Source organism: Rhincodon typus, chromosome 9 (assembly GCF_021869965.1).
Source record: "Rhincodon typus isolate 14 chromosome 9, sRhiTyp1.1, whole genome shotgun sequence".
Lineage (NCBI taxonomy): Eukaryota > Metazoa > Chordata > Chondrichthyes > Orectolobiformes > Rhincodontidae > Rhincodon > Rhincodon typus.
Genome location: NC_063340.1, coordinates 6,999,544 through 7,020,080, shown reverse-complemented (window position 1 = coordinate 7,020,080; position 20,537 = coordinate 6,999,544). Strand labels below are relative to the sequence as shown.

General features: G+C 41.0%; 1 protein-coding gene across 2 annotated transcripts in view; it reads left to right on the top strand.

The window, feature by feature from the left end:
• snap25a (synaptosome associated protein 25a) overlaps window positions 1-20,537 on the top strand; it is a 124,266-nt gene that overhangs the window by 92,135 nt on the left and 11,594 nt on the right. Inside the window, exons 4-5 of one of the 2 annotated variants that reach the window (XM_020514768.2) lie at window positions 6,281-6,329; window positions 15,051-15,168. In XM_020514768.2, coding sequence (XP_020370357.1) covers window positions 6,281-6,329; window positions 15,051-15,168 — 167 coding nt within the window. Of the gene's footprint in view, window positions 1-6,280; window positions 6,330-14,769; window positions 14,888-15,050; window positions 15,169-20,537 lie in introns of both variants that reach the window. The other variant, XM_020514769.2, reaches the window with a different exon arrangement.

Genomic DNA, 20,537 nt, shown 5'->3' with positions numbered 1-20,537 from the left:
GCCAACCAGATATCTTAAACTGATCTAGTCCAATTTGCCAGCATTTGGCCCATATCCCTCTAAACCCTTCCTGTTCATATACCCATCCAGATGCCTTTTACATGTTGTAACCATACCAGCCTCCACCACTTCTTCTGGCAGCTCATTCCAAACATGCACTACCCTCTGCATGAAAAAGTTGCCCCTTAGGTCCCCTTTAAATCTTTCCTCTCTCGCCTTAAACCTATGCCCTCTAGTTTTGGACTCCCCCACCTGGAGCAAAGACCTTGTCTATTTACCCTATCCATGCCCCTCATGATTTTATAAAACTCTATAAGGCGACCTCTCAGCCTCCGACACCCCAGTGAAAATAGCCCCAGCCTATTCAGCCTCTCCCTATATCTCAAACCCACCAACTCTGGCAACAGCCTTGTAAATCCTTTCTGAACCCTTTCTAGTTTCACAACATCCTTCCTATGGCAGGGAGACCAGAACTGCACACAGTATACAGTGCAGTGTCCTGCATTTGGGTGCACCAGATCATGAGGTGAAATACAGAGATATTTGCACAGGAGTTTGACTTGTATCTGTCCCCTAAGTGCAGTATTGTTAGTTGTATATTGGTTGTGGTTAATTTTACATTTATGTTGTATAATGATAGATAGCATTGGTTCTGGGACTTTTGAGACACAGTAGTAGTGTCCCTACCTCTGAGCCAGGAGGCCCAGCCTCAAGTTCTTCCTGCTCCAAAAACATGTAATACATCTCTGAACAGATTACTTAAAAAATAGAGAGCAAGAAGATTGTGAGGCTGCTTGTGGAGCAGTGGTAGTGTCCCTACCTCTGAGCCCGAGGCCTGGGTCAAAGCCCTACCAGTTTTAGGGGTGTGTAATTACATCTATGAGCAGCTTGATTAGGAAAATATCTAGAAGGTACTGGTTTGGTTGCGACTTGAACACATATGAAGAGACATTTAGTAACATATGGTGATGGTAGTTGATATGGAGAATGTAATGTTTTTCTCTGTGAATAAATCTAAATTGAGTAATGATTGGCACTAGTTTCACCCTTCACCAACTAGTAATCAGAAAAATACCAACGATACTTCAAACGGTCAAAGCTGTTGCTGGGATTTAAACTTTAATGTTGGAAATCTGTCAGTAATTTAGCCTTTTAATTCTTGTTCACCCAAATGCACACTTAAATCTCATAATAATGCAGTCCTTGGAGTCTCTATTGTGACATTCCTCAGAGGTGAGACTATGTTATTTCATAGACAACAATCTGCATGTGACTACTGATCCACAAGGAAATTGGCGTAGAGAAAGTAATATCAGAAAGTTGAATGTGTGGCTCAAAGATTGGCATGGGAGAAGTGGGTTTTGATTCATGGAATACTGGCACCAGTAATGAGGAAATATGGAACTGTACCATCTGAATTGCACTGGGACTGGTGTACTTGAAAACTGTGTAACTAGGGTCGGAGAAGGGACTTTAAGCAAAATGGTAGGTGGGAGTAGGGTGGAAGGTTCAAGTGAGGGGTGACTTGTTAAGTTTAGGAGAAAGGCACTAGTGCATGGCAGTGATGCAGGTAATGATAACCAGAGTACAACAGAAAGGACGCACTTGTGGCCCAGTGGTAATATCCCTACCTTTGAGCCATGTGTTCAAGTCCCACCTGTACCAGAGGTGTACAATGACATCTCTGAGCAGGCTAATTAGAAAATATCTGTAACAGTACACACAAGAGTGTGGAAACATGAGTGCACCAGCAAATAAGGTCAGAGCAGGGAGCAATAGGAAGAAGATAAAATTAAAGGCTTTTTTCGTACCTGAATATACTTGTAACAAGGGAGATGACTTGACAGTGTCAATAGATTAAGATAACCATGAAGGAGACATGGTTGCAAAGTGACAACAGCCGGGATCTAAATATCCAAAGGTATTTTACACTTTGGAAGGATGCAAAGATCTAAACAGGAAGTTGGGCAGCTCTGTTACTAAAGGATAACATTAGTTCAGTCGTAAGAAATGGCATTGGATTGGAGGAACCAGTATAGAACCAGTTTGGATACTGCTAAGAAACAACAAACAAAATAATCGCTGCTGGGAGTGGTTTATAGGCCTCCTGACAGGAGCTATACTGTAGGTCTGGGTATAAGTTAAGGAATCATGGGAATTTGACAGAAACATACCATGATACTAATGGGAGAATTTAATCTTTGTGTAGGTTTGATTATGCAAATTGGCAAAATTAGTCTGGAGGATGAGTTTGTAGACTATATTTGCGATAGTTTCTGAGAGCAACACATTCTAAAACCAACCAGACACAGGCTATTGTAGACCTGGTTATGTGTAATGAGACAGAATTAAGTAATGATCTCATAGTAAATGATGCACGTGTTAAGAGTGATCACGATATGTAAAAATTCACATTCACTTTGAGTGTGAGACATTTAGATGTGTTTGCTTAAACTTAAAAGCAATTGCAACAGTATGAAGATAAAGTGGACTAAAGTAGAAAGAGAAAGTAGTGAAAATGGAAGACAGCGCAGAAAGAGTGTAGACATTTGAGGAGATAGTAAATAACTTTCAATAAAGATGTATTCCACCGAGCAAATTAGGTGCTATGAGAAAGACCCACGGATAATGAAGGAAGGCAAGGAAATGGATAGAAAAGACATACACTGTTGCAAAAAAGAAATGCCAGCCCAGGATATTGTGAAAATATTAAAAACCGGCAATGCATGGGAGCAAGAAATATAAAATCAGATAGTAAAAGCTTCTGTAAACAAATAAAAATGGAAAGAGTAACTAAAGTAAGTGTTGATTCCTCAGAAATAGTCATAGAATCATAGAGATATATAGCGTGGAAACAGACCCTTTGGTCCAGCTGGTCCATGCCGACCAGATATCCTATATTAATCTAGTCCCATTGCCAGCATTTGGTCTATATTCCCCGAAACCCTTCCTATTCATTTACCCATCCAGATGCCTTTTAAATGTTGTAATCATCCCAGCCTCCACACTTCCTCTGGCAGCTCATTCTGTATACACACCACCCTCTGTGTGAAAAAGTTGCCCCTTAGGTACCTTTTAAATCTTTCCCCTCTCACTTCAAACCTATGCCGTCTAGTTTTGGACTCCCCCAGCCCAAGGAAAAGACCTTATCTATTTACCCTATCAATGCCCTTCGTAATTTTATTAACCTCTATAAGGTCACCTTTCAGCCTCCGATGCTCCAGGGAAAATAGCCCCAGCCTATTCAGCCTCTCCCTACAACTCAAATCCTCATAAATCTTTCTGAACTCTTTCTAGTTTCACAACATGCTTTCTTTCGCAGGGAGACCAGAATTGCATACAGTGCTCCAAAAGTGGCCGAACCACTGTCCTGTACAGCCGCAACATGACGTCCCAACTCCTATACTCAATGTACCGACCAATAAAGGCAAGCGTACCAAATGCCTGCTTCACTATCCTATCTAACTGTGACTCCGCGTTCAAGGAACTATGAACCTGTACTTCAGGGTCTCTTTGTTCAGCAACACTCCCAGGACCTTAGCATTAAGTGTATAAGTCCTGCCTTGATTTGCCTTTCTAAAATGCAGCACCTCACATTTATCTAAATTAAATTCCATCTGCCACTCCTCGGCCCATTGGCCATCCGATCAAGATCCGTTGTAATCTGAGGTAACCTTCTTTGCTGTCTGCTGCATCTCCAATGTTAGTATCATCTGCAAACTTACTAACCATACCTCCTATGTTCACATCCAAATCAATTATATAAATGACAAAAATTTGATTTCAAATCAGAGGGTGAAACCGTGGAATTAATTGTGGGGAACAAGGAAATGGCAGAGACTGTGAACAAGTAGTTTGTGTCTGTGAATACCATGTGGAGCTGGAGAAACACAGCAGATCAGGCAGCATCAGAGGAACAGGAAAGTCAATGTTTTAGGTTTACACCTTTCATCAGGATTGTGACTCTGACTTCAGCATCTGCAGTTCTTGCTATATCTTTTGCATCTGTCATCACAACAGAAGACACCAAAACATTCCAAGAATAATCGAACTCAAGACACAAGTGGGAAGGAAGAATGTGAAACAATCTGGATAACTAGAGAAACAGCGTTAATGAAGCTAAGACTGGCAGGGCCCCTGAACCTGGTGGCCTTCATCCTAAGATTTTAAAGAAAAGGATTGCAGAGAGTGTAAGCATTAATTAGAATCTTCCAAAATTCCCCAGATTTTCTAATGGTCCTCGTAGATTTGAAAGCCATAAATATAACAATAATGTTCAAGAATAGAAGGAGACAGTGCAGGAAATTACAGGTCTAAAATCAATTGTTGGGAAAATGCTGTAACTCACAATTTAGGATGAAGTCGCAGCACAATTAGAAAATCATAATATAATCAGTCAGTGACAACATGGCTTTGTGAAAGGGAAACCATGTTTATTAGAGTTTCTTGAGATGTGACAAACAGAGTGAATAAGGGAAAGCAGCAGATATATTTTCAAAAGACATTTCATACGGTGCCATATAAAATGACACTGAGCAGGAGCTCATGACTTTGGGGGTGTTATTGTAACAAGGCTGGAGGACTGGCTAGCAAACAGGAAAAATAGTGTCAGGATAAATGGGTCGTTCTTATGTTGCAAACTAACTAGTGGAGAGCTGCCAAGATCAGTGCTGGGGAACCAACTGTTTACATCTTTAATTAACGTTTTGGACAAAGAGACAAACGATATTATAGCCAAATTTGCACATGATGCAGAAATAAGTAGGAAAGCAAGTTTTCTGGAGGATACGAAGATTCTCTCAAGGGGTATGGATAGTTTAAGTGAGTAGGCAAAAGGAGTAGATGGAGTATAATGGGTGAAAACAGCTTGGCCAGAAGAATAGAGAAGCAGAATATTGTTTAAATGAAGGAAGGCTGTAGAATGCTGCAGTATAGCGAGATCTGAGTGTCAGCACGCAGTTCCAGCAAGTAATTAGAACACAAAATGGAACATTAGCCTTGATTGCAAGGGATATGATGTTTAAAAATTGGGAAGTCTTGCTGCAACTGTGCAAGAAATTAATGAGAGACAGCCTGAGCGCAGTGTACAGGTTTAGCCTTCTTACTTAAAAGGGTACATACGTACTTTAGAGCAGTTCAGTGCAATTTCACTAGGCGTATACTCTAGATGAAGGGAATGTCTCATGAAGAAATATTAAGCAGGTTTAGAAGGTTGAGATGTGACCTTATTGAAACATATATTTCATTTCAGAAACATTTGGACAGGTATGTGGATGGGATAGAGATGGATGAATATGGACTGATTGCAGGCAAATGAGACTAGTTGAATTTCGAAAACTGGGCAGCATGGACAAGTTGGGCTGAAGGGTCTGTTTCCGTGCTGTAAACCTCTATGACTATGACCCTGGGGAGTGGGGGTGGGGGGGCTTGACAGGGTGGATGCTGAGAGGATGTTTCTTTTTGTGGGGACGGAATGTAAAAGTATCTCTTATTTAAGATGGAGATCATGAGACACTTTCCAATGGCCTACTCCTGTATCTACTTAATATGACCAGATGATCATAGCTGGTACCTAGAACACAGATTTCATCCCACCAGAGATAGGGCCAATACTATGTGCATGTTTGTATGGTCCTCAGGCTCCAAAATATCAGTATAAAGCACTGTTGTGTAAAATCAACCATTTAATTGTTTGGTTGCTTTAATTTTTGCAAACGGCTGTCTTTTAATGAGAGACTTATGGCTATATTTGCAAAATGAAATATTTGGGGTACAAGATATCTCTCAGTTATACGAAGTGGACCATGTTGCAGTGTTATAGCCCTGGTACATAACCAATGTAATATTATAAATATGCATCAGTGCTGCACTCCACAAGTATCAATTGCTTAGCTTTTCTTTGGCTTATCTTTCAAAATCAAAGCCATCTTGTTATCCGTAAGATGGATTCACAAGTATTTATAATGGATATGATCAGAAATTGTTGCTTAGTCATTTCTTCATACTATGTAAGTTTGATAAAACAATTATAAAGTCATAACCAGAGCAACTTCTCTGCAAATCTCTTTCAGCCTCAACAAGACAATTTCCTGTCGTTAACTAACAAAGCAGTGAGATTAAAAGCCAAATAACATCATTAATTTCAGTGCTTGCATCAGACTCTGGTTTTAACCTTTATTTCTCCTGAACCTTCAGCATTCTGAAACCTTTTTGTTAACTTGCTGATTTTTCTCTTTCTACCCTCTTCCTCCACCTTCTTCCAATTATTTAAAAAAAACAGAGCAAGGATGCTGGCATCAGAACTTTGGTCATGTTGGATGAACAAGGAGGTATGTTTTTAACCAGTTCAATGTGTGTTGTTAAATCTTGAAATGGGTGTTTTGAAATGTTATGTTTTAAATTCTTTTGAAATCTGTAAAACATTTATTTTCTCTTTGTGTCGAACTACTTGAGAGAGTGCTACAGATGTTTGTGAGATAGAGCAGTTTAAAAAAAGAGGGGCGTAAAATGGTGTAAATGTAATTGTCCGTTGTGCATGATCACAGAGTTAGTGCCTGAAAGGATTAATTGACATTACAAGATGATTTTAGAGGTGGCACCATGGCTCAGTGTCGAGCACTGCTGCTACAGAGCACCAAGGACCCAGGTTCAAATCCAGCCTTGGGCAACTGTTTGTGTGGAGTTTGCATATTCTCCCTGTGTATGTGTGGGTTTCCTTCCACAGTCCAAAGATGTGCAGGTTAGGTGGATTGGCCTTGCTAAATTGCCTGTAGGGTCCAGGGATGTGTAGGTTAGCTATAGGAAATGCAGGGATGGGGGAGGGGGATGAGTCTGGATGGGATGCTCTTTGGAGAATTGGTGTGGTCTTGTTGGGCCAAATGGCCTGCTTCCACATTGTAGGGGTTCTATGCAATAATTTCCCTCCATCAGAATATTAATGAGTGTTCCTGGGAGGAGCTAAGCAGCTCTCCATTTATTCACCAGAATGTGCTCAAATGGTTGTTCTTAGTGTTAATAGCATGTAGCTAAAGTTGTAATGTGAACTTAAGTTGAGTTTGATGTCACAGAAGAGACCATGATGTGTCTTAGAAATAAAGTAACTAGGTTTTAAATAATATGTAATAAACATACTAAGACCGATCCTGCTTTTGCTTAAGATTTCAAGTGGGCATCCTTCCCCTGTTGTCCAGACTAATTCCATCAAGTATGATAGGTGACAGTGAATCTACCCAAGATATCCCAAATGGTTCCATCAGGAAAAGAAATATACCAGAAAATATACTCCTTTCAATTCTAACTTGTGCAAAAGAGGGCCAGATTTTAACTCTGTATTTTATTTGAGCTAAAATCAGGCGCTGTCTATGGATAATGCAACCAAGTATTCTGTGCAACACGATTGTTAGGCTACGTTACCAACTTTATTGACGCCAAGAGAGTTCTGAAATATCTTTGGCAGACAACCTGCAGAATATGTGATTTTAACACTGGCAGAAGTTCAACTCCTAACTCTCAGAATACGTAGGATAATGGATGAGTGTCAGATTTTTCAGGACATTTCTAAAGGAACCTTAAGAATCCACTGCCAAAAAGACATAAGAAGTAGAAGCCAACACTTTCGATCAGTCAGCCCATTCTCCGGAAATGCCACAAACTATTGAAATCCAGACTATGTGAAAGCTATTGAGATTTGAGAGAGTATATCCTTCAGGTTCAAAACATGAGGAACTACAATATATCAGAAAAAGACTCGAATTGGATTATGATTAACACAGTGCGGATCACGAACCAGGCAGCACAGGAGTGTTCAAAATCACGTAAAGGTGGGACGGGAGAGAGAGAAGCAGAAATAAAAGCAGGCAATGCTGGAAACAGTCAGTAGATAAGGCAGTATCTGTGGAAAGTGTGAAGAGGGCTAATGTTTCAGGTCTGTGAGATTTCATCAGAATAAATCCCATCTGATCTGCTGACCACTTCCAGTATTTTCCGAATTATTTGAGATTTCCAGAATTCTCTTTTGTAGATAGAAGCGGGACACAGCAGAGGGGTGTAGAAGGAAGGGTCATCAACCTGAGAATAAAGGGCTCATGTCAACTTTAGCGAAAATTTGGGGGTCTATAAAAGCAATTACCTGCTCAGATCCTGACCCATTTGTGCCACTTTGGATTTTAACTTGCATCTTTCCACATTGGTGTGGGAGGTGTGGGGACATTATTGGCAGAGGTAGGGAAAAAGTGAAAGGTGGTCAAATAAAAAAATCATAAATTTAAACTATCCATGAGATCCTGATTGCACTTTAAATTGGGAAATCAAATTGTCTTTGCTGCTTATAGCTAGGGGCCATGATGTCCGTCTCAATTCTACCTGCTCTCTCTACAAAGTTAACTTCTTCTGCCTTGACTGCATTGTTTACTTCATATAAACTTGCTCCTGTGCATGCATCTGCAACAGCACTCACCAGGCTCAACACCATCCAGGGCAAGGCAGCTTACCTCATCTGCATCCCATCCACCACTTTGAGAATTTACTCCCTCTTCCTTCAATCCACAGATGACTGAGGTGTGTGCATTATGCAAGATGCAATGCAACACATTACCAAGGTTCCTTCTGCAGCATCTTTCAAACTCAGGACATTGACTGTCTAGAAGGGCAAAGGCAGCAATTCACGGGACTAAAATCCCCACAAATTCCCCTCAACCATGCTCCATTCTGACTACAAAGCTTCTCTCAATCAAATTCCCTCCCAAACGGCACTGGGGGTATACCTGAAGCCCCATGGGTTACAGCAGCTCAGGAAGCCAGCTCACTAACACCCTCTCAAGAGTAATTAAGGATGCACAAAAATGCCACATACCATGAAAATATATGGAAAAGAAATTCCTTTCCCATGTTCATTGCCACCAGCTCAACCTACCCACTTCTCATGACTTTTCATCTAATGATCATGGATGATGCCATCTGCAATCACTTGCTTGCATCTTCCACAACACATACAGCCTACCCTCTTTCAACAAAACTTCCTTCTGCATTCTTCCCTGAGCTCCGAACTGAAAACCCATGTCTTTCATGATTACACATTGTTCCTAGCTCACAAAATTGGCATAAGAAAGATGTAAACTTACATCCAAAATTTTAGGCTTTAATCGTCATTTCTGGAGTTTCATAGCCTTTTTCAAAATGGTGCTTTCCCTCCACGAAACCTGTGGTGCCTCTTCTCGTCTGGGGTTGTGTGTAAGTGGTCTCGGGTCTGTAAGTAGTCTGAGAGAGGTGTAGATTGAGCAAGTTTGAGTTATCTTGGGGTCAGTTTATTAGTTATTTGGGGGTAAGCTACGTATTTAATAGTCTAACTTTTCCTCAGTAACTATTTTACTTACTTTAGTTTGAACCATTCAAAGTCTCCAATTTAAATGGAGACTTTCAGAGGGTTCCAGGCATAGGAGAAATTTCCAGCAGAAATTTCCCAGGCAACTTCTTTGGTGTATGCTACAATGGGGATTGAGCAGGGCCCCCATGCATTACTTCTGTCTACGCTGGAGTAATGGCTGTCTGTCTGGGCCCTTATAAGTTATAAAATAAACATTATAGCAGAGCAACTGGCTTCAGTGTGTACTACCTACACCTTCAGCAGCTGAAGTCCTCAAAGATAAAGTCTCTTAAAGGTAAAGGGGAGGCAATGACCTAGTGGTATTATTGCTGGACTGTTAATCCAGAGACCCACATAATGTTCTGGGGACCCAGATTCAAACCCCACCACGGCAGATGGTGGAACTTGAATTCAATAAATATCTGGAATTAAGAATCTAATGATGACCATGAATCCATTGTCGATTGTCGGGAAAAACCCATCTGGTTCATTAATGTCCTTTTAGGGAAGGAAACTGCCATCCTTACCTGGTCTGGCCTACATGTGACTCCAGACCCACAGCAATGTGGTTGACTCTTAACTGCCCTCTGGGCAATTAGGGATGGGCAATAAATGCTGCCTGGCCGGCGATGTCCTCATCCCATCTATGAATAAAGGGAATAAAATGCAAAACATGTAGCAAATTATTACCTTGAGGATAAACATATTTTCACTCCCTGTCAAAATCAGACAATGCTGGCTGAAAGGTGCATGACAAATGGGTTGCTGATATTTCAATGGTAGGTGACAGGCCTCCCATCTCAGTGGCCAGGGAATACAAAATGCCACTGATCTCCAGCACTTCCTCTTTTGAATTTGTTTGCTGGGAAATCATGGAAGACCATCTCTCTCTCTCTCTTTCTCTCTCTCTCTCTCTTTCTTTTGCTCCCCTTCATGTCTTACGCTTTCTTCTCCCGCCATGGGGCTGGGGCATAAACAAACCGATAAGTGACTGCCATGGCATGTGGTCTCCCAGTGGATGTCGTGTGGTTGCTGAGGGTGAGGGAGTGGGACTCCACCAAAATTCAAGTGGAAAGAGTGCCAATTATAAAAGCAAAAATCTAGCCCGGCACCCACAACAATGACACCAAATGTCAAGTGCGCCTATGAAGCTATAACACCTCATCACTCAGTAATGCAAATAAGCTATGTGGTGTCATTGACACCCAATGAGCAAGCCTGTTGCAGTAGGGCAATATGTACCATCTCGATTGTCATGCTGTGTGCAAGCTAGGAATAATTTAAGGCAGTTACTGATCTACAGCTGTTGACCATTTTCATGAAACTGTATTTGACATGAACCTAACTCAAAGGAGATGCAAAAATCTCAAAACGTACATTAAGTGTTCTTTACAATGCTGTATGTAGAGTTACTTTTTTTTCAACAAATTAATTGGATATTACATTTGGGTTACACTTTACCCAGTTTTCCAAACTGGTAGAATACTTATTTCCCATTTTCCAATTTGAATTTTAGTAGAAAATAATCCAATTGACAGAGAGACAGACAGAGTGAGAGCAGGAAAGAAAGGAATTGAATATTTATCGATCATTTTTCTTGTCCTCAAGACATCACGCAGTGATTCACAGCCAATAAAATTAATCTTGAAGTGTAGTAAGGATACAAACATACTACTGCCTATGGCTGTACTAGTCTGAAAACACATCTCATCTGATTTCGGAAGCAAAGCAGACTTTGTTCTGGTTGGCACTTGAATGGCAAACTGCCTGGGAATACTATGTATAAAAGGAAAAAGGGCACCAGTGGCACATTGGTAGTGTCCCTACCTCTGAACTAGGAGGCTTGGGCTCAACTGCCATCTGCTCTTGACATGTGTCATAAAATGTCTAAAGGGTTCATTTTTAACAAAATCAATAGCAAAATAGAATCAGGAATTGCTGGAACCCTCAGTAGATCAGGCAGAAACTGAAAGGGAAGAAATACAGTTATTGCTTGAAATGTAAGACATAGGAGTAGGAGTAGGCTATTTGAACCCTGAGCCTGCTTTGCCATTCAACAAACTTTAAACCATAAAAAATGCGACCAGGAGTAGGCCATTCAGCCCCTTGAGCCTGCTGCGCCATACAATAGGATCATGGCTGATCTGACATTCCTCACATCCACTTTCCTGCCCTTTCCCTATAACCCTTGATTCCCCGACTGATCAGGAATCTATCTATCTCAGCCTTAAATACGCACAAGACTCTCCCCTCACAGCTCTCTGTGGCAAAGAGTTCCGAAGACTCTCAACCTTCTGAGAGAAGAAATTCCTTCTCATCTAATCCAATTGTGGTCTTAGCTTTGCTCTCCTAAATATATAACCTTTGAGGAGCAACAATCTGTGTGGGCATTGGGTATTCATTTAAGGGATTGAAGAGGCAGGGAAATAAAGGGGAAGGGAGAAAGGGCAAAAGAGAACAAATGTGGTAATGTCGTAGACCAAAGAGATTAAATGACAAAAAAGTGGGTGGTGTTGGGATGGGTCATAAACAAAGAAAAACCCCAGTTGCTGTTTGTGATGATTTTGTGAGTACACTTAAAGCATTGTGATTTAAAAGTTTTGCGTTTTCAGCGGGAATAATATTATCTGCAAAATTAATTGCCACCCAAGTAACGGAAACTCAATTAAAGGACTTTAAACCCTGATTACATAAAATTCCATGCCTTAGTCACAAAGACAGACTTAACTTTTGTTGAGATAAATAAGTAATTTTGTGCAGTGAAATCCTGCAATTTTGTTTTATAATGACTGCAAAAATTTATTAAGCAACAAAATTCACCATAGTTCACTTGGCTCATAGGCATCTCTCTCCAGCACAGAGAGATAGTTCATTATATATAGCTTGAGAGGCACAACTCCCCTAGCGTGGGATAAAAATAATTGACTCCACATGTTCGGGTGCAGCTGGCACTACTGTTGTGCATTGGGTGATAAAAATGGAGCTTGTTCAAAAACCTTTTGATGGACTTTTGATTCTGGTAGAGGTAGTACGCATTTGTATTTACTGAAAACTCAATTTATGGTTTTTGGAAAATAATCTAATAAAATGAGGTAAGTATGCATTCCATTTGAATTCTGTTTGGATACTATACATAGTATAGTGTTCTTTAGGTGAATTCTACAAGAATAATAGATTTTGAGGAGAGCTTCTGCTGGAAGATTTAATCCTGTTCCCGTTCAGCCACTATCCTACCCTTTCTCATTTGAATGCTGCTGGATTTAAAGTACTCAGGATTAGTGGATTTAATCTTCTTATTCTACACATTACTCGCACAGGCTGTTACGACTTTTAAATACATTAAATTAAATAAATGATTGCCTCGGCAGCTGCAATTCTTTGAGCTGAGCCAAGACAAACTCAATCATCATAGCCAATGGGCTATCAGGCATTCTTGCGGAGGGTTGGTTAGCTCAGTGGGCTGGATGGATGGTTTGCCACACAGAGTGCTACCACAGCATGTGTTCAATTCCTACACTAGCTGAGGTTACCACGAAGGACTTTCCTACTCAAACTCTGTTCTTGCCCAAGTACAATACCCCTCATGTTAAACCACCAACAAACATCTCTCCCTAATTAGGACTATGGTGACTTCAACTGTACTCCCTTGTGCTTCAATGAACTGCTAATGCTTAAAGCTGTCAGAAAGAGGCACTTTTGAAAATCCTTCTCAACTCTACCTGCAGTGGGTGAATTTGGGCTTTGGTTCCTCAATTAGAATGGTCTAAGATTGCAGGTGACTACAGTGCTGTTTGCCTATTTGCTTTTCTATTTTCGGTTCACTTTTCACATTAACATTAATGTGAAATACCTTTTAGACAGCTGTGATGAAAAATATCAGCGAAAGAGTACATTTTTCCTTTGAATCATTGAGATGGTTGGTCTTGTCTTGGAATTTGTGTGATGTTTCTATCACTTGCTATCATAAATTTCAACTGCAAGACACCTATGAGAGATCTTGGGGACTCCAGCATATTTCCCTGAACTAGTTAACTTTGTAGAATGTGGTTTTGTTACTGTAAAATTAAAAAGGGTTCTTTGTCATTACAGCACAGTTTTCTTTTGTGTAACTGACTCTGTGTTTTAGATGTTAACAGAAAACGTTTCCCGATGGGTATTAGCAGAGTGTCTGCTACACAATTAAACTTAATTTCATAGCATTTATTTTTGAGAGAAAACCTAGATTTATATAAGTAATCTCAGGATGTGTCCCTCAGTGCTTTATAACCAATAAGATTGCATGATTACACTAATTAGGAGCAGGAGGGGGACATTTGATCCGTTAAGCCTGTCTCATCATTCAAAAGTCTAATTGTTTGGCTAATCTGATTGTAACCATAATTCCGCGTTCTTGCCTATCCCCATACTACTTGATTCCATTGTCAATCCAAAATGTGCCTACCTCAGCCCTGAATGACTTTCCTCCATTAATCTCTGTGCAAGAGAATGCCAAACACTGACAACTCTTTGAGAGAAGTAATTCCTCTTCATCTCCATTTTAGATGGAAGACATCGGATGCATAAACTATATCTCCATGTTCTAGATTTCCTCACAAGGTGAAACATTCAGCATCTACCCTGTCAAGCCCTTTCAGGACCTGATATGTTTCAATAAGATCACCTAACATTATTCTATGTCCTAATAAGTATTGGTCTCATCTACTCAACTTTTCCTCATTAGTTTATTCAAAAGTTTAAACTATAATCACTGTTATAATGTAGAGATCACCGCAATTAATTTGCACACAGTATGGTCCCGTGAGTAATCTGATAATCAGATTGTGTTGGTTTTCAAGAGAAATATTGGCCCACAAACTAGGGATAAACTTCTCCCTGTTCCCTTCTTCAAACAAACATCGTCTTTTACATCTGCTCAAAAGACCAAACACAGCATCAGGTTAGCATCCCATCCACAACATGGCATTTCTGACAGCACAGCACACCCTCAGTGCTCCGTCAGCCCCAGTCTCTGGAGTGATAATTATACCCAAGAAACATCTGACTCGGAGGCAAGAGCTTAGCTTGACAGGAGGAGGGACTATGTGGAGGGAAACTATTAATTCATAATCAAAGAGTAATGAGTTTCTCTTTGAAGGTCTTGTTTCTATTTTTCTTCTGCATTTTGTTTAGGCTGCAGAATATGATCATCAAATGGGCCAATACCATTGTGACTTGAAACAATGAGATAATTATTTTCCTTTCTAGGTCTATCAACAAGAAATAATTTGGTCCAGCATTCAATATGCAGTAAAAATGCATCAAGCTAGTGAACTTTTCTCTGGCTTCATAATTTAGTCAACATGGTCATTATTCATAGTCAATGCAAACCAAAATTCATTCCACTGCTATAATCCCTTTATCCTGACCAGAACAACTTGATCGTGTGGAAGATGGCATGAACCATATCAACCAAGACATGAAGGAAGCTGAGAAAACTTTAAAAGATTTAGGGAAATGCTGTGGCCTTTTCATATGTCCTTGTAACAAGTAGGTACTGGGTGCTGGCTCTGATGTGTGGTGTCCAGCTGTCAAAGTGAATGTCTGAAGTGTTTCTTTTTTGAATTGTCTTTCTTTTCTTTTTGTCCTTTCTTTCTCATCTGCTTCATTGTGTGGGGATTTAAAAACAAAAAAAAATCTTGTGTTTAATCAGAACAACTGGAACGCATCGAGGAAGGAATGGACCAAATCAATAAGGACATGAAAGAAGCAGAAAAGAATTTGACAGATCTAGGAAAATTCTGTGGTCTTTGTGCCTGTCCATGTAACAAGTAGGTGGTGTTGGTCTGCCTGCCTGCCTAAGCATCTGGGCATCCAAGGCTCAAAGTCAAGCCTTGCACAGCTCATCCACGCTTGGCATTAGTGGCAGGATGAGCAATTGGCATGCAGAGAAATGATATAGTTTAAAGGCATCCATTTCATAGTGTAGACTATCCGATCGGTATAATGCATAGAGAAATCAGGCATGCTGCAACAGAAACTTTCCACTCTTGATGTCAACTATCAAAGCGATGCCCTCGCATGCTCATTGTACAGATATTGAGCTATTAGCTTGGAGATGCTAAAATGTAAATAATAGAATATTACCAGAACACACTCAGCACATTACCTATTCAAGAATGACTTATTCTATGTACCAAGTGTTGTGGGTAATAGTGTGTGACGTCTACATGTTCAGTTGAGCAGCAATGAATGAATTGTGTTATGGATTTTCAGCATGTTGTGGTCCATTTCGATGCTTAACGCAACTGGGTTCATTATTGCTATGCAGTGTCATTTGTTGCTTCAGGGGAAAACAAACAAAAATGAGAAGTATTTTGTTAATTCAACCTCCCCGAGAGCAAAGTGTGACATGACACGACCTGAACATGATTTCAAATCAACTAGTTTTGACACAAATCAGTCAACATACGCTTTTTTTTTGTGGTTTCTATTCTGCATCATTTTGTGAAATGATAACCTTGTTTCTTGAGCATATTTAATATGAAAGATTTGTTTCATGCCTGAGTGTGTTCTAGTGTGTAATGTAATAGTCTATTATTTCAGCATGCAAATTTAACAGCAGGTAGTAATGCAGGAGCTGAGCATGTGCAGTATGCTGTGGTTAAATCAGGATGGTTTGTAACTTCCAAATGTGAATCCCCATCATATATACGGAATGACTACAGAAACAAGTCAGACTTTCTCATTTTTATTTTCAAAGTTTAATCAGCGTCATTTGAAATTTGTTTTTTTGTTGGTGTTTTATGTGCCCATCCACCCTCCCTTCAGAGAATTAGGCTCCCAATGAGATGCTGGCATAGATGGAGGCCAGTGTCAAGGAAGTCTGCACAGTCTAATCAAGCTGGCAATGGTGCCAGGTCCCTTCTGTGCTCAGACTGTGCTTCCCCCAGTTTGAGAATTAAAAATCTTCGTAATCCACTCAGTGAGAACTGATAGTGGGCGGACCATGAGAGAGGCAAGAATCATGAGAGTGGAGTGGGGGAAGAGGGACTCAGCTCTGTGGCAACCATTCCAACCTTGGAGACCATAACCCCAAAATTTCAGCTCTCAACCCCGCTTTGTGCACCCGATCCTCACTTTTGAGAAGCCCTGACTTCAACACTCCTGAACAAAAATAGGAGTTTCTGGAAAAGCTCAGCAGGTCTGGCAGCATCTGTGGAGGGAAATCAGAGGTCATATTTTGGGCCTAGTGAAGGGTCACCCAACCCAAAATATTAACTCTGATTTCTCTCCACAGATGCTGCCAGACCTGCTGAGCTTTTCCAGCAATTTCTGTTTCTGATTTCCAGCGTCTGCAGTTCTTTAAGTTTTGGGTTTTATTCAATGCTCTTGATCTGGGGGAAGAAAAATCTCTGCTCCATTACCCTCCAGGGCTTATGGAAGTGTTCACAGGTGTATCCTGGAGGTGTTCAGTGACACATTAGAAGTGTTCAGGCACGTTTGGCTACTGGCTTTGTTTGCAGTCATTGCAGTCCCCTCTTAGAAGTGTGAGAAATTAATGGTACCAGATGGTTCGAGTGCACCATTTCAGCTCTGGTTGATGCATACGGCTGTATAACAGGAGCACTTCCCCTGGCCGGTGAAGGAAGTAACCCATTTGCAGGATGTTATACATAAAGAACCAGGTTATTGCTGGTAGTTTATATTTGAACAAAACTTTTACATTTTTGAATAAAAACAAATGAGGCTGCAAACACTCAGCAGGCCAGGCTCTATCTGCGGGCAGAGAAACAGGGTTAACGCTTCAGACCTGAAATGGTAGAGGTTACAGATGTGATGGGTTTTAAACAACTCCAGAGGAAGGGAGAAGCGGGAACAGTGGGGGATGGATCCCAAGGGTTGGAATCTCTGATCAGATGGAAAAGAGGGGAGATTAAACAAAAACATGAAAAGGGAAACAAAAGGTGAAAAATGATAAAGAGACAAATGAAAACCCTGTAGGATAGTAGAGTAGACACTCTTTGAGGTGGACATTTCTGGAAGAGAACAGCAGTGAATTACAAAGGCTGGCTATGAAAATACAGAAAGGAAGTTTGAGAAATGCACAGCAAGTCTGTCAGTATCTATGGAGTGTACATTTCAATGGTGTGTCAGCCTCTGCACTAGTTTTAAACCTGTTGCAGAGATAAGGTTTAATGAATACATAGATACATCACGGAAGCATGTTGTGATGTAGCTGTGACCTCAGCAGTTGCATGATGGAAACTCTTGTAGAATGTGGAATTACAGCAGTTTAGGACACAGCCACCTATTGTAAGCAATGTTCCCTGCAATTTTCTTTCTTCCTGCATGGACCTCCGAGTAAAGTCATAGAGTCCCACAGCATGGCTTTGGCCCAAACTGGTCCATGCTGACCAAAATGTCCATCCATGCTAACCCATTTCCCTGCAATTGCCCCATATCCTTCTAAACCTTTCCTATCCATGTATTTGTCCAAATGCCTTTTAAATGTTGTTAATGTAGCTGCCTCAACCACTTGTGTTGGCAGGTCATTCCACATGCGTACCACCCCCTGTGTTTAAAAAAAAGTTGTGCCTCAGGTTCCCATGTATTCTTTCCCCTCTTACCTTAAACTGAAGCCCTCAGGTCCTCGATTCCCCAACCCTAGGAAAAAGACTTAGTGCATTCACCCTATCCATGTCTCTCATGATCTTATACACTTCTATAACATCCCCCCTCAGTCTCCTAAACTCTAAAGAAAAATGTCCTAGCTTGCCCAACCTCTCCCTATAACTCAGTCCCTTGAATCCTGGCAACATCCTTGTAAATTTCTTCTGCACTCTTTCTAGTTTAATAATTCCCAAAGCAAGGTGACCAAAACTGTACACAATACTCAAAGTGCGGCTCACCAACATCCGTAAAACTGCAACATAACTTCCCAACTTCTATACTTAATGCCCTGACTGATGAAGGTCAGTGTGTCAAAGCCTGCTTCACTGCCCTGTCTACCTGGGACTCCACTTTCAAAGAACCGTGTACCTGAACTCCAAGGTCCCTTGGTTCCACTACACTCCTTAAGGACCTACCATTCCCCCTGAAACTCCTACCTTGATTTGACTTTCCAAAATGCAACACCTCACACCTTTATTAAACTCCATTTGCCATTTCTCACTTCCCCAGCTGATCAAGATCCTGCTGCAATTTCTGATAACCTTCTTCACCTTCCATGATACTGCTTTTTCTAGTGTCATCTGCAAACTTACTAACCATGCCTTGTACTTACTCATCCAAATCATTGATATAGATAACAAACAGCAATGGGCCCAGCACCGACCCCTGAGGCACATCTCTAGTCACAGGCCTCCAGTGCGACAAGCATTCTTCCACTATTATTCTCTGCTTCCTAACATCAGGCCAATTGTGTATCCAATTTGCCGGCTCTCACTGGATTCCATGCAATCTAACATTCCAGAGCAGCCTACCATGTGGAACCTTATCAAAAGCCTTACTGAAATCCACACAGACAATGTCTACCATCCTGCCCTCATCAACCTTCCTGGTCACTTCATCAAAGAACTCTAACAAATTTGTGAGGCATGATCTCCCACACACAAAGCCATGCTGACTACTCCTAATCAAACCCTGTCTTTCCAAATGCATGTACATCCTATCCCTCAGAATCTTCTCAAGTAACTTACCTACCACAGATGTTAGGTTTACTGGCCTATAGTTCCCAGGTTTTTCTCTGCAGCCCTTCTTGAATAAGGGCACAATGTTTGCTACCTTCCAGTCTTCTGGGACTTTACTTGTGGCTAACGATGATGCAAATATATCAGCCAGGGACATACAATTTCTTCCCTAGCCTCTTGCAGGGTTCTTGGATATATCTGGTCAGGACCAGGAGATTTATCCACCTTCATACATTCTAATACTTCCAATACCTTCTCTACTGTGATATGGACTGTCCCCAAGATATTGCCATTAACTACTCCAAGTTCCTAAATCTTCATGTCTTTTGCCACGGTAAACACAAAGGAGAAATTTTCATTGAGGACCTCACCCGTCACCTGCAGTTCCACACATACATATAACACTTTGGTCCTTGAGGGGTCCTATTCTCTCTATAGTTATTCTTTTTTGTTTAATATACTTAGAATCTTTTTGGATTTACCCTAATCTCAGCCAAAGCTATCTTGTGCCCCCATTTTGCCCTCCTGATTTCCTTCTTCAGTAAACTCCTGTACCCCCTGTATACCTCCAGGGATTCCTTTGATCCCAGCTGCCTGTAGCTGAACCATGCCTACTTCCTTTTTCTGGTCAATGCCTCAATATCTCTTGTCATTCAGGGCTCCCTGCCAACCTTTCCCTTCACCCTCACAGGAACTTACAGACTTTGAACTCTAGCTATCACACTTTTAAAGCCCCCCACCCCCGACTTGCCAGAAGTCCCTTTGCCTGCAAACAAACTACTTCAATCAACCCCTGCAAGCTCCTGTATAATTCCATCAAAATTCGCCTTGCCCCAATTTAGAACTTGAACCTGTGGAGTACTGTGTACTGGAATACTATGTGCCGTATGTTCAAATGGAAGTGGAAGTTGTCATGGCACACAGTTTATGGATTGTAAGATCAGAGAAACATAGAAACAAAGTGGATAGGAGCAGGAGAAGGCCATTCAGTCCCTCAAGCCTGAAAGGATGTACTGGCACTGGAGGGGTGCAAAGGAGGTTCACTAGGTTGATTCGAGAATTGAGGGGGTTGGCTTATGAGGAGAGACTGAGTAGATTGGGATTATATTCATTGGAATTCAGAAGATTGAGGGGGGATCTTATAGAAACATATAAAATTATGAAGGGAATAGATAAGATAGAAGTAGAGAGGATGTTTCCACTAGCAGGTGAAGCTAGGACAAGAGGGCATAGCCTCAAGATTAGAGGGAGCAGATTTAGGACTGAACTGAGAAGGAATTTCTTCACCCAGAGGGTTGTTAATCTGTGGAATTCCTTCCCCAGTGAAGTAGTTGATGCTACTTTAGTAAACGCTTTTAAAAAAAAGGTAGATATTCTTTGGAACAATAAAGGAATTAAGGGATACGGTGAGAACGTGGGAAGTGGATCTGAGTCCACGAAAGGATCAGCCATGATCTTATTGAATGGCGGAGCAGGCTCGAAGGGCCAGACGGCCTACTCCTGCTCCT